General features: G+C 38.2%; 1 protein-coding gene across 2 annotated transcripts in view; it reads left to right on the forward strand.

Moving 5' to 3' along the window:
- Positions 1 to 14,664, forward strand: part of RELN (reelin) — a 277,153-nt gene that overhangs the window by 119,008 nt on the left and 143,481 nt on the right. For both annotated transcript variants that reach the window (XM_077783642.2, XM_031507057.3), the window contains exons 5-8: positions 2,164 to 2,196; positions 3,800 to 3,878; positions 10,927 to 11,023; positions 14,576 to 14,627. In XM_077783642.2, the coding sequence (XP_077639768.1) occupies positions 2,164 to 2,196; positions 3,800 to 3,878; positions 10,927 to 11,023; positions 14,576 to 14,627 (261 nt within the window). The remainder of the gene's footprint in view (positions 1 to 2,163; positions 2,197 to 3,799; positions 3,879 to 10,926; positions 11,024 to 14,575; positions 14,628 to 14,664) is intronic.

Here is a 14,664-nt window from a genome sequence, read left to right on the forward strand (position 1 = left end):
AGTATTAGAAATCCCATGCCATAATGTGCTTCTTTTCCTGCAGGCAAAATACAGAATAGTTTGTGTTGCAAAATCTGGGGAATAATTCAGTTAATCCAGTTTGATCCATTTCTTTCTACAGATAATTTTTAAAAGGTTTCTTGTGAAATTTACACATTTCCATGGAGAAATACAATACCTGGGGCTGCAAGGGACAAACACAGTCTTTTTCACTGTAGGATTCACCAGTGCAGTCCAGCACTATTCTGGATTCAGTGCCAAAATTAACATGCAATAATTGCATTTCTCCAGTTTTTGTACTGGCATGATGAGAGGTCTTGGCCATTGCTAGAGTCATTATTGGCATTTTTGCTAGGGAGGACAAAGCAGCATGGGTGAATTTCTTGTATAAAAATGGAGCAAGATAGCCACGAAAAGGAAAAATTATTTTAGATTTCTGAAACAACAAGAGACTCTTAAGAAGGTCTTTTCTCTCAGCTGCAGTAAAGTTTTCCATGGTGGTTTGCAGTTTGTGTGTATATATACACACATACACACCCTTGTATATGCATACATACACATTTATATGCCTATCTATGTATGTATGCATGTACATATGTGTGTGTGTGTATATATAGATACATATGGATATATGTACATAAGGTTAGGGGAGAGTTATATACACACACATATATGTATATATTTATATGGTTGGTGGATGAGGTAAAACGTGTCACTCCTCTAATTGTTAAATGGAAGTTTTCTGTCTAAGGTAAATCCAGATTGCTTGCCATCATTTTCTGGTCTGCAGATATGTCATTTGTTGACTGCTCAGTCTTCTTCATTACCTAGTTCTCCATGAAATGCTGCAATTTCATTATAGAATGGCATGCCTTCTTGCAGAACCAGAATTTAAGGACTAAGCAGGAAGAGAAAGACAAAATTCTTGAGATTTGTATTGGACTTTCTATTCAGATGACTATGTGTGAGAGTTCTACACAGATTGCTGTATTCATTTTTATGTTTATTTTTAATGTATTTTTAATTTGTCAGATGTTATGACAGAAATTGCAGTAATTCAGTATTTTATTGCAAATATGTTGAAGAAATCAGGAGTACTGCTGCAATTAAGTCAATTCCCAACAAAAAAAAAAAAAAACAAAACCAAACACACAGAATCACTACATGAATCTTGGCTTCAAAAATTCTCTTTTTTTGGTGGTTTTATTTTACTAAAATCCAAAAGACAGCTGGAGATACAGATCCATGGCTGAGGTACTGATAGACAAATAGGCAGCTGCTTTCCAGGAGCTTGGTTTTATGCACCCCTTTGGCCTTCATGAAAGAGATGTAACCTACTTTGGATTTAAGGTCCAGCAAGGCTATGGATGTGGTAGCTGCCATGGACTATCTAACACACTGTGTAGCCAGTTTCTAGACTTTCCCATATATTTTTATGTAGCTGTGCCCTTTCAGGCACAGTCTGGTTCCATTTGTGTAGTGCTACACCAAGACTCCTGTTGCAAAGTGTTGGTAGAAGGTTACTCCATAAACTTGTGCCATTTCACGTGCCCCATTCAGTGTGTCTTTACAACATTCTGGTGTTTCTTGGGAGGCAGAGACCTGCTGGGGAATTGATCAGCATTGCCTGCAAAAACATGCTTTCATATAAGTGTTTGATATTGTGATTTGCAGAGTTAATCTGTTACTTGTTGCCCTAGGAATATTTGGATTACTTTCCCCAATAATATGCCCAGTAAAATGTTGTTCAGTGCAGTATAAAAGATCAAAGTATGATATTTTTTGCCCCTCCTAGACTATTTCTGTTGTTGAGCATGATTTTCACTCTTTGTCAGCCCTTGAGCTATTGAATCTTAATCCAAATTATTTTTAACCATATCTCATCATTCTAGACTTGATCTTTTTTACCATACTGCAAAACTAGTACTGACTTTCATTTATTTCAATGCTTATTTTAATTAAGACAACAATTATTTCTGTTTTCCTATTATTTTTTCATAACTTTTGGGGTCTATCACATTTTTCACAATTAAACTACCAGGATAGCTGATTTAAGAGAATATATACTGCACTATTTGTTTTCAGCTGAATTGATATTTAATGCTGCAGTTGAACCCTGTTGCTAGAAGATATTCATACACTGTGTGTCTTTGTTTTCCACAGCCCCGACAGAAGCTCCCTTACATCCTCACCTAGGTAGGTGATTTGTCATTCTTACTACTTAAACTCAGAATAATTGACTTTATTGTAATAAAAAATCTGTAACGTCACATTAAACTAGGTCTGAGGAATTCAAACAAAAATGAGATTCATATAAAATTGAATGAATTATGTCTAATTCTGATTAGTTGTTTCTTCATTGTGATTTTTATTGCTCTTTATTGTTTTTGACTCCTTGCAGTGTGAGTATATCATGCTGCAGACCTTTTGGTCCTAGTTATGTATTGGAGTATCCGTTTGCATAGAAATAGGACTGGAGCACCCCTGCTATGAAAACAGGCTGGAAGAGGTGGGATTGTTCTGCCAGGAGAAGGGAAGGCTTCAGTGACACATTAGAGCACTTTCCAGTACTTAAGGGGCTGTATGGAAGCTGGAGAGGAATTTTTTTAAGGGCTTGTAGTAATAGAACAAGAGAGAAAAAGGGCTTTAAAATGGAAGATGGCAGGTTTAGATTAGCTGTCAGGAAGAAAATCTTTACTGTGAGGGTGGCCAGACACTGAAATAGGTTTCCAGAGAAGCTGTGGATGCCCCATCCCTGGAAGCATTCAAGGCCAGGTTGGAAGTGATTTTGAACACTCTGGTGTAGTGAGAGGTGTCCCTGCCCATGCCAGAGGTGTTAGAATTAGATGATCTTTAAGGTCCCTTTCAACCCAAACCATTCTCTGATTCTATGACCCATAACCTTCAGTGTGAGACAGCATCTCACACCAGGGCAGGGTTACTGTGAGGAAGGTTTTGTGCCAGTGCACCTCCAAGGTGGACCCTGGAGCAAGGCACTGCTGCTCCTGCTCTCCAGCCCTGCATCCACCAACCCTTGTGCTGCAATTTGATTCATCCAGGACAGATTATGGCACTCTTCCTCAGTTTAAAGAGCAGGAGACAGTTACTTCATCCATTTAGTGGAAGTATTTGTAGAGAAGGATCTGTCTAACAATAACAGGTGCCAAAGTTGGGATTTTGAGTTTTTTGGTCATCATACATAAATCAGACAGTAAATCTAGGTGGAATATTGGGGTCCAAAGTCTGCAGAAAGTGGTGAAAAATATTTGCATAACATAACTCACAGTTTATATTCCTTAGGTAAGTTGACCTTTACTGCCAGGTCTGCTGATAGTAGCAGAGAAATTCCAGTGAGCTCATGGATTTTTGCTTATGAGTTTTTAAAATGAATCTCCTGATGATAAGAGCTGTAATACACTTACTAAGACTTCTCATCCATTCTTGTGCCCCTGTTTGCACAATCTGGATATGGAAGGATTTTTTTCTAAACATTCAGAAAACCAACAATTCGGAACAAAAGTTCTTAAAAGATTTAGTGTGTACTTGATGACTTCACCTTTCCATAGTCATTACACTTTCACGATCAGGCACTTTTTTAATTTTTTTGTGGCACTATGATCCACAGTAAGGAAAAAGCCCTGTAACTAAGAAACCCTGACTTGTAGCATAACATAAAAAGCAGATTTTTAGAAATCTAAAATGCATTTTACAATGCATATCTTTAGGTAAGGCAACATTTAGAAAGCATGGGATGATTGCACTGGGGTTTTTTTCATATACTGCTTTGTCTTCTTTGCAGCTGAAATGCACAGTGACAGCGTTATCCTGCGAGATGACTTTGACTCTTACCATCAGCAAGAATTGAATCCTGCCATGTGGTGAGTTTCTGCACTCCCTTACAAGCATTTGAGCAAACACAAACATTATATTTATTGAATGAAATTAAGTATAAATTAAAGTGTGGGTTTGTCTCATTAGGACCTAAATATTTTGGTTTATTAATTAATTTATTAATGAGTGACTGAAAAATTCTATGCACATTGAAGTGGGTGACAAATTCTTGTTGATTTCAAATTTTTAACTAATCCAAAAATAGAACAACTAGAGCTGAGTGCAGTGAATATTTATGAATGAAGATTTTGGTTTCCTGAAAACACAGATTTTCATCAAAAAGGAGAAGAATTTCAATAATTACACTTTGTTGTTTCAATTTGCTTTTATTTCACAATGTACATACTTTTGGTGAAACTAACTATAGCAATAATTCCTTCCAAACTGAAATGAAGTGTTTCCAAATGGTTAAAAAAATCATGAGAAATAAATCCCTACCCCCCTTTCAAAACCCCAACTGGAATTAAATACCTCTGTCTAATTTTCATGTGATGAAAATGTTTGAGGTTGAATTTTTTTTTTTTTTTTTTTTTTTTTTTGTGGAAGGCACACTTTTTCAGGACTTTTGTATTGTACAAGAGGAAAACACTTTGCTTCTCAGTTCTATCCAGCAGCTTCCAATTTCTAGAGCTTGGAGGGTTTTGGGATTCCTGAATAGGGTCATTTGTGTTATCACAGTCTATGTCTGAAACAGCCAGCAGAAGAGGTTATCATTCCTTAACCAGTAGATGCCATAGAAGAATCTCAACCTTCCCATGCATAATAAGGCAGGTACAACTTAGGACAGGTCAGGCAACAGCTTCATGAACTGTGACCACAGTGAGAGAGCTCTCAGACAGCATCTCTCCCTCTGCTCCCCCACTGTGATTGCAGAGCCCCAACCCATGCAGTGGTTCAGAAAGCAAGGGAAGAGTTGAGGAAAAATAATAATTTCAATGCTAATAAAGTCAAATATAAATCCCTGGGAGGTGTGGACTCCTTAAGTCACTGCCACAGTCCCAAGTTGTCCAACAGTAAATAACAGGACAATATGGAGGGATAAGTGTTGGTGGAGTTCTATAGGAGCAATCCCCCAGTGCTCCCTTAGCTCAGAAGAGGGGAGTTGGAAACAGTGGCAGACTGTTAGCTTTTATGTTCAAAAGAAGTGTTCTTTTAGCAAAGATAACTCTTAGACAGACCTCTGAATCTTAAATATTAATAATTTTTCCACCACAGTGACCATAAAGATAGACAATAGTTTCATATGATATATGTGTACAAAGCCCCAGAAGAGGAAGTTATACATCTCTCTTGGTACAAAACTAATTCTGTTCTGTATAGTGAGTATATATACAGTATATAATACCCAGATAAACACATCTCTTGGTCTTAGCATCAAGTTTTGAAGGTTGGAGCCTTCTTTTTAGATAAGATTGTTACTGAGTTTTCTATTTCTTTCAATCCTATTTCATAAATATAATTAAATTTATTGTTTTAATTAATACAAGACACAGAAATATTTTACTGGGTTAGTTTATTTTGTTCAAATAAATCCTTGATGGGCATTTTAGCACTTACCTGCATTTGTTAGTCAATACATTCATTCTGTGACGTTCATTTTCCTTTTTATTAAGAACTGTCACAGCTTTCCATCTGTGCAGGTTTTTCATAGCTTAACCATCTTATGTAAAAATGCCGTAGTTTACAGAATTTTACTGATACTTTTATTTTGTAGATGCTCATTTTAATAGGTTTTAATGTGTGCCTACAATTTTTGCTCCTAGTGTTCCTTTGTATCAGCTCTTTAAATGTTTTTTCTGGACTAGAGGCATTAAGGATGTGTGATACTATTAAAAAAAAACCTCTTTATGGGTATGGAAAGATCAAGGACTCTTAATGGGTTGCAGAAGAGCTGCCAAGGTAGATAGCTTTAGCAGCAGTGTGTTAAATGGACTTGAGTGGAAAGAAATGAGAAGAGGCATTATTTCCCTGCAGATGCCTCATAACTCACAGAGGGCTTGTCTGTTGGGAGCCTCCATAATTTATTTATCCATTGCTCTCAACTTTAAATTCATCCTTGCTTATAGAAGTCTCAACAGAGAAATTTCAGATTAAAAGAGCCCCCAGTCTTCTTCTCCTTTTGTTCACAGGATGTAGATTTGGTCCCTCTGGAATAAACTTCACCACCTTGCTTGTGAGTCAGCGCAGAGAGGTGGGTGCTAGGAGAGAATCCAAAAACTCACCACAATCCTGAGACAGATTTTCCTGAGACAATAGCAGAAAGCCAGCATTTTCAGCAATGCTAAACAGAAGTGGAACACGAATAAAAGAAAACCATAATGATGTATCATGAGCTTTTCAGCACAAAGAATTTCTGCAGTAGCTCTGCCTCCAGTGAAGACCCATTTAGTGGCAGAAAGCTCATTCTCGTTTGATTGTCTAGTGGGAGTAAAATCAGGAATTATTAACAGTTGTTGCTATCCACCCTAAAATTTTTCCCCTGGCAGCTGCTAAAATCCCATCTTTACCACAACCAATTGCAGTGAGTGCTGGAGCAGCATTTCCAGCTCTGCTCTCTGGTCTGTGTGGAGCAGCTGCCCTGTGTGTGCAGACCCCAGCAGGGCTGTGCCACAGGGCCCCCTACACTGAGCCACTCAAATAGTTTCTGAAGCCATTATTTGTGTACAGATGAACAGAGAAGTGCTTGTATTTTCCTCCAATCTTCTCTTCCTAAATCCTACATAACTTGGCTTGGAAGTGATTAATATTTTCCCACTCCTCCCGCTTCCCCTTCTGGCATGTGCAGCTCTGGCAGAGATGTACCATCCAAGTGCACCAGCTAAGCACTTTATATCCTCTCTGTGTGTCCAATTTTATGAGTCCCAGCAGAGACTGTGTGTCACTCCATTGCTGGGAGAGGCCTCACATCAAATTACTATTTTGCACAAGAGCACTGTATGATTTTGAGAGTGACTGCCTGGTCTTTCAAATTCATCATAAGACACATCCTTCCCAGCAGCCATCTGTTTCTTTGGAGGCTCAGGAACAGAGAAGGAGTGGCTGTGAGTGTTTTTGGAGCTGCAGAAAGAAAGAAAAGAAAGGCTCTTTGTAAAAGAAAAGTCACAGCACCACAGTTCCTGACCTAAATCAAAAATTTGGTGACTGGAAGAAAACAGGAGAAACTGTGAAAGTGGGAAAGGGACAAGGAGAGAGGAGGCAACAGGAGAGGACACATGTTTATGTGAACATAGAAGAAACATAGAACAAAGAAGGAGGATTTCTCTGCTGGGAATGCAAGAATGGGAGCATTTTCTTATTTTCTTGGGAAACCACCCACTTTGAGAACCGTCTTGTATGATGTGTCCAACTAATGTTTATAATATTTTCTTCCAGTATCCAGTCATGTCAGAATATGGTCATTCTCACAGTCCCCAACCCACAGGCAAAAGCCTGCTTACTTAAGCATGGATTTCCTCATTTCTTGAGTTCAATTTGCCACCAACCTTACAAAGATCTCTTGTCTTGTGGAAAAAATATGTTTCACATAATCATAAATGTCCAATGTAATATGTAGCTGACATGTATTAGCTGAGGAAGTTAAGGTAGGTAAGTGACACCCACACCACCATAAATGTAGCACCATTGTCCATGCTCAGCCAGCCACTGCTGACTTGTTGAACTAGGAGTGTTTAGTACATTTTTAATTTAGAAAATTGAAATAATTGAAATAATTGAAATAATACTAGCAATTTATGTCTATGAGACTTTCTGAAAACTGACAGGACACTGTTAGATCAGAAAGTCAGGAACCATGGAAGTAACTGATTTCTTCAGTAGGGAAAGGGAATCTGTACCAGTACCACTTGCCAGGGAATGGCTGGATGAGCAAAGGTTCAGCATGTGTAGTATGAAGAAGACTGTCTAGGCCATTGAGCATCTGTTCCTGTGACCATCTTGCCTCCATGTAAGCTCATAAAATGGCAGTGGAGAGCATAAAGAAGGTGCTGTATAAGAACTAAACCAGGCTAAACAAGAACAACTATTAAAAAAAAATCTGTTTAATCCTATGATAAATGATCAAATGTTAATAAATGCATAAATTAGTAAAGAATAAATGTTGGCATTAATGCATATTTCTGTAAAAAACAGTTTTAATAGTAGGACTAGAGAAAGCAGGGGATTCAGTACATTTAAAGGAGAAAGAGACAGCACAGAAGTGTTTTGCTGGCTTGAACTCTCCTTCCCAATCTAATGTCATGTTTCATCTCAAAGCCTATCAGCACACCAAGCAGCAGTCACTTACAGAAGGCGCACTTGTCAAAGATGACATGAAGAATAGCTGAGCATGTAAAATCAATCAATAAGAAACAGAGATTCTCTTGGTCATCACTTCTTCATGGCATATGAGAAATGTAGAGGTACTGCGATATTTCCAGTGGCAAAGAGGTTGAGGAAAGCTTTGTGACAGGAGAGAGAGGTCCTAAAGTGGTTTCCAAATTGCACTAAAACTGTGGGATTAAACTTCAGAAAGATTTATGTTTAAAAATCTCTTGGCAGTTTGCGATGTTTATCTTCTTTATGGTTCAGATATCACAAAATACATCAGTCAATATAATGTCCACATACTCAGGTATTGCAGAGGGAAAAGGAATGACAAATAGGGGTGAGGAAACAGCAGATGTTTCCCCCTCAGCAAAGTGAACAATAGCAGAGAGAGGTGGGACTCTAAACCAGAGATGAGAGAGATGGCAGGTCTGTGGAGAAGTCATCTCAATAAATGCAACACATGTCAGCAGCAGCAGCGAGGACCAGCTGTGAAAAGAAAGCTGAAGTGATTTTAATGTGCTAAGATTTTAGTCCAGACAGATGAGAAAGATAATGTAGAAAACTGCACCCAGCCAGGGCAATTAATACTGTCTTCTGTTTGTATAAAGAGAAAAGAAATTAACCTACCTGTCTGCAGCAGGAGAGGAGCAAATTGGATCATTTCTAAACACGTAGTAGTATGACAATGATCTGAGGAACAGGAGATCAATTATCTTGCTCTTCATGTGTTCTTGTCAAGCTAATGAGCAGTTTATTGTCAAAGGTAATGCACTTCAAAGACAGCACAAAGGTTTGAATCAGGATTACCAACAGCCATCCAATTTTGTAGAAGAGTAATCCTAGAAAGGACAACTAATGATGAAACTGCTGTATTAGCAGGACAGTGTTTCTGGATTTCCAGACAATATTTCATAGACCACATTACAGAAGTAGAACAGACTAAGCACTTTTTATCTGTTGAAATATGAGAATTAGAGAATTAAAATATCCCTTGGATTATGTAGCCTGACCTTAGGAAGGACTAAGTGGTCCCTACAAAGTATTCATGGCAAAGTTTTCCTGCCATATCTGGCTCTTTGCATGTATCAGGAGTCCAGGTAGATGCTCCACTATAAAATTCAAACATGTAGGAGCATACAATGAGAACAATTTTTATAATAGCTAGAATCCTACAGAATCACAGGAATTCTTCTAGTTCCTGTCCCTCTGCTCTTCAGTTGTCGGAACTTCAGGATCAAGTAAAATTTATATAGCAACAAAACATGTCCCCTGTGAACACTTCTTCTGTGCTTTCTCTAAAAGTGCCACTTTATTCACTCACATGCTCCCTTCTTGCCTTTTATTGAGAAATAAAATTATTTGCTGACTGTGACTTCTGTAAGTAAATATTAATTCACTGATGTTGATTTGAACTATACACTTTATTAGAACATTTTATCTTGCTGTTTAAATTCAAAGTCCTAAATGCTATCAGTGTGAATTGCTGAATTACTTCACTGCCATGTTCATACAGGAAAAAATACTCAAACATTTTTATGTCTGACATTTTTTCTGGAGTGTTTCCCTAGAGGTTTGATATTTAAGTTGATCTTTGGATGCCCAAAGGCAATCTTTGCCAGCACCATTGCGGGCAGCTTGTTGGGGATTAGGAGTATATCCAATGGTTTTTGAAAATGTGGTCCTCATGCCAATATCTGATACCCCAATCCTAGAATGTGGGGGAAGCAGCCCTTTCCTTACGTTCTGCAGTCAGGCTGCCCACAAAGTCCTTCAGATTAAATTAAGAACTATCAGGACAGGTGTAATTATTTGCCTCTGCAGCACTTACCAGCCTCTCTGAGATTTTCTTCATAGTTTTTCCCCTAAAATGTGAGCAGAGTGGCAACTCTATTACTAGGCATATGGAATATGACAAATACAAATAGAAGCAATAGCAAATGCCATGTTACACTGCAGCCTCAAGCCTGGCCTTTGGGGAAATAACCCTGCAAGCAGGAGGGGGGCTGATCCCAGCCATTTGTCCTCAACTGTTCTTTATGGTAACTCCATGATGGTGGATTAATGTATGGTAAATCAAATGTTCACAAGGATTTTGTAAGAAGAGTAGCTTCAGGGTAATTGATATATATGGGTCTCAGATTCAGTCAAAGAGAGAAACTGAAAGTTTCTAGCCAGGCAGAAGCCTGGGAAAGAGCCTGAGAAGAATGTAAATAATTCTTTATCTCTCTTGTTTTTCACATTGTTTATAGTTAAGTTCTATCACTGTGCATCAAGCACTTTGCACCAATGCTGTGGTTGTTTTCACTTCAGAACCAATGGAGTTGGTCCTCACAAAGCTCTGTATAAAAGAGCAATGTATTTTGAATAAACCAGAGTTTTACTCTCAGCAGCCTTCTGATGAGAGTCTTCTCATTCCCGTCCTGCCTTGACAGTGACAGATATATGTAAGATTTCAACCTGGTTTCCCATGGTGAGATGCTTTGCAGTCAATGAGCAGGGACACCCCACTTTAGAGGAGGGGCAGTTTGCAGAGAGCCAGCACTGAATCACCAGGGCCTTTCACAGGAGGCAGCTCCAGTGGATCATACTTACAGCTGCCCTACTTCTGTGTTCAGCACCACGATAAACAACTCAATTTGAGCACCAAGACATAGCAGATTTTACAGTTGACACAGTCTCAAACATCCAGTCTCTGGTTTGCCTTCTGAACATGGTGTGCTCTCCCTGCAGGTCTGAGTGCAGTAACTGTGAGGTTGGGGGACACTGTGGAGTGATAATGCACGGCAACGCTGCCACGTTCTGCGAGCCCTACGGTCCCAGAGAGCTGGTAAGTGAGGTGCCTCCTCTGCTGGGGCTGGGGCTGCAGGCATCTTGGTGTGCTTTGAAAGTTTGGTATTTAGGAGAGATGCTCTTGCGCAAGGTGATAGGTCCATAGATCTACACCCAGAAATATCCCGGTGTTTTAAACAATAGATGCCAACCAAAGGTTATTACAATAGTTGCAATAACCTTTGTCCCTTTGCAAGGGACAGTCTCTTCATCCAGCATGTATCCAAGTCATTTAAAGTATCTCTGAAAAACTGAAAAGTCAAGGACATAGAACTGTGTTTTTGAATTGGCATAATTCTCTTTTTATAGCCAACAATTAAATAGAGACAAGGATCATTTTTCTTTTATTATTTTATTAGTCTTGTCCTGTTTTTTCTTGTCCCTGTTGGTTTTTTCTTGTCCCTGTTGACAAATGATAATTTGGTTGTAAAACATCACTTGTGAACAATGCATTCTACAGACTTAAATGCAGCCTGGAGCAAGCACCTGCCAGTCTCAGGGAAGTGTATGTAACAGATTGAGTCATGATGAATGGGACAGAATTAATTTTGTTGGGGGGAGTAGTTTGGTCATAAAATTGCTGTAAGAAACAAGTGCAATTTGCATTAACTTGAGGTCATCTGGGTGTGAAAAATGAATTGCAGTACATAAACCAATGCCCACATGCTGATGCTGAGCAGCTAGCTGCAATGATGTACATATAAGGGGAGCTTTGGAAAGAACTGAAAAATTAAAAGGCCAGATTAAAACCCATGTAATTCAAAATTAATTTTCATGTTTTCAACAGTCTTCTGAATGGAGGGGGAGGCTGATTAGAGCTATTTGAAGAGCAAACATGGAAGAGGGCCATAAAACAGAAGTGGTTTTGGCCTGGCATCTTCCCCTCATTTCAGACACTGGCAATTCTTTTCACAGGGTTAATTTTACATCCTTAATTGAGACCAGAATTATACCAATGCAATGTAGATATTGCTGATGTGATGCATAAAAGTCATAAACACATATAAAACTAATTTAGAGATTTTACAGATAAAGAAGAATTTCCCTTGCAGCCAGCTCCAGACAGGGACGTTAAATGGCCTCTCTGCTACTTTGCATCCTGTTTGAATGTGCTGTGCTTTGCTAACTGCCTTGAGAAGGCATGCATTGGCATATGTCCTGTGCATAAGGGAAGTCACACCACTGGGGTATTTTCTCATTTTTTACATTCATTTTTAGCTGTAGTACTGAGCATAGGCAACGCTACATGGAAAAAAAATCTTTTTATGACATTTAACAAACTCAGAGTCACAGCTCTGAGGGTTTTGAACTGTCATTAATTAGCTGTCTTCTCCCTGCTGATATGCAATTTAGACTATCCTTAGTAATCAGGAATTGGCTTCAAAATCCAGTCTTGGATTGCATTTATCATATTGCTGTGTGTTAGACATGCACTACCGTGGCATCAGGAAAACATTTGTTATGCTACCAAAGTGGTGTGATTAAATAATCGTCTGAAAAAAATCATCATGCATATAAACAGTTACCAGCCTAAAAATGAAAGTATTTATAAATATTATGGCAGTGCTGTAGAAAAATCAAGCCCTTCTGCAGGAACATGCTAATGGCTTAATACCATGGATGAGCACAGGAGTTTTCAGGCCAGAGGTGTGATCTAGTTCTATTTTTGAGTATGGACATACATTTAAATACCTACTGTCTTAGAACCAACCTGTTTCTCATTTGTAGTTGTTTTGGCAATTTCACAACATACCTCTTTCTGTCACAAATTTTAATACCTGTTTCATGTCTCCATGATTTTTATCGATCCTATTCTGAACCTGCTTGAAATGGATCATGAAATCTCTGTTCCTGCTGTTGGCTCCTACTGCTTTAAAATACTTAGTCAAGAAGAGTTGAATTTTACATCAACAGCTCTAACAGCTGTTGATTTGCTACCTTGACCTCCTTCTTTCCTCCTGATTTCCAACAGCCACCTGTTACTGCAGGCAGAGGGTTTTTAATACCAACTGTCTCTGTCTGTTAGTGAGAATTTACTGCTGGCAAAATCCTGGAAAGGTGTATAGCATCGAGATGTTGCAAGAAACTCCCTACCATGCTCCCTACCATACTCTCTTCAGTGTCTGAACTAAGCAGTCATATGCATAGTTTTGCAAAAATATTTAGTAAGTCTGGTGCTTTTTCCCAAAGCATTGCTGAAAGTATTCACAGCACAATCTAAATCTACAATAACATCTCTTCTGTGATAACTGATATGTTTAATTTCTTGGTGATATGAGCTACTCAAGCTCAATAAAGGTTTTGTTTTCAAACTATAACTTGCACAACATAATTAATTGAATGAAAATTAATATAAGAGGTGCTCTTAACTCGAATCAGAAAGTAATTTATTGTTTGGCAGGGTGTGATTCCTAATACTGAATCTATACTGGCAGAATGATTTAAATGGGAATATGACTGTATTTTTAAAGGGGCTATGTAAATGCAGCTTTCTTATTCTTGCTTAAAAAATTAAAATTATCTGCCATAACTTGTATGATTTTATTAGCTAACCTTCAATGCATTTCAGTGAACGTCTGGTTCCTTAATATTGATATGAAATTTTTTCAGTATGTAATAGGTTTGTAGAAAAGAAACAAATCACACCAAAACCTCACACCAACTCATGCAGATCTCCATCCATTATTTTCAAAGGCATCATTTGATGAATAGCTCAACTAGGTATGCACTGGCACTGGAAGAAGTCCAGTCCCTTTTGCTCTTGGATGCCTTGCTTGTTAAGTATCAGTATTGTTAAATTCAACTTTCAAAATAAATTGAACACAATTAGGTGTCCTTCACAACACACTATGGCTTTTTATTTTATAGCATTTTCAGGAGAGCCATTCTAATTTGAGCTACTGAACTATGGAGGCATTCAAAGAAGGGAGAAAGAGAGGCCTCAAAGGAGGTTGGTTTACTGAGTCCAGGGTGAGCTGCTGGTGTTTTTCTTTTTCTCCATCTCTCTGGATGTCAGCAGTGGGTAGATTCTGCTACAACATTGCACTGTACAGTATTACCAGGGATTTTTGTTTCCTTTGGTGTGTAAGGTTTAAGTTCCATTGTTTCCTCTTAATAATTCAATATTTTAGGGTTAATACATTTTATTTTTATTATCTATTTATGATATTTTTTAGTCCTTATTCTGTGCTGGGAAAAGTGAGAACTGTTCCATACATATATATTTACACTAATCTGACTATAAAACACAGAGTTCATTTTTTCAATATAAAGAGTGGTCAAGTGATCCTGTTGAAAATAAATGAAATTTTTTGTTGTTGTTGTAGAAATGAGTATGATGGAAAAGAATCCTGGCTTTGACATATGATGAGCTTTCAATAACCAAAATGACATAACAAAAATGTACATGATCACTCAACCTGACTGTGATTAACAGTCCTATGCACTGGAGATGTAGGTGTCTAGAGATTTTCCATGCTTTCAAAGAAAAACAAGTGATGAATGTATTGTTTTGCTGATCTAACAAAAATATTTGCTTCTCTTCCTATAGATCACCACTGGCCTTAACACAACTACTGCATCCATCCTTCAATTTTCCCTTGGTAAGTTTAGATTACCCTTTCACCCAAGAAAGTGCAA

The sequence above is a fragment of the Lonchura striata genome, chromosome 1A (assembly GCF_050655825.1).
Source record: "Lonchura striata isolate lonStrDom1 chromosome 1A, ASM5065582v1, whole genome shotgun sequence".
Taxonomy (NCBI): Eukaryota; Metazoa; Chordata; class Aves; order Passeriformes; family Estrildidae; genus Lonchura; species Lonchura striata.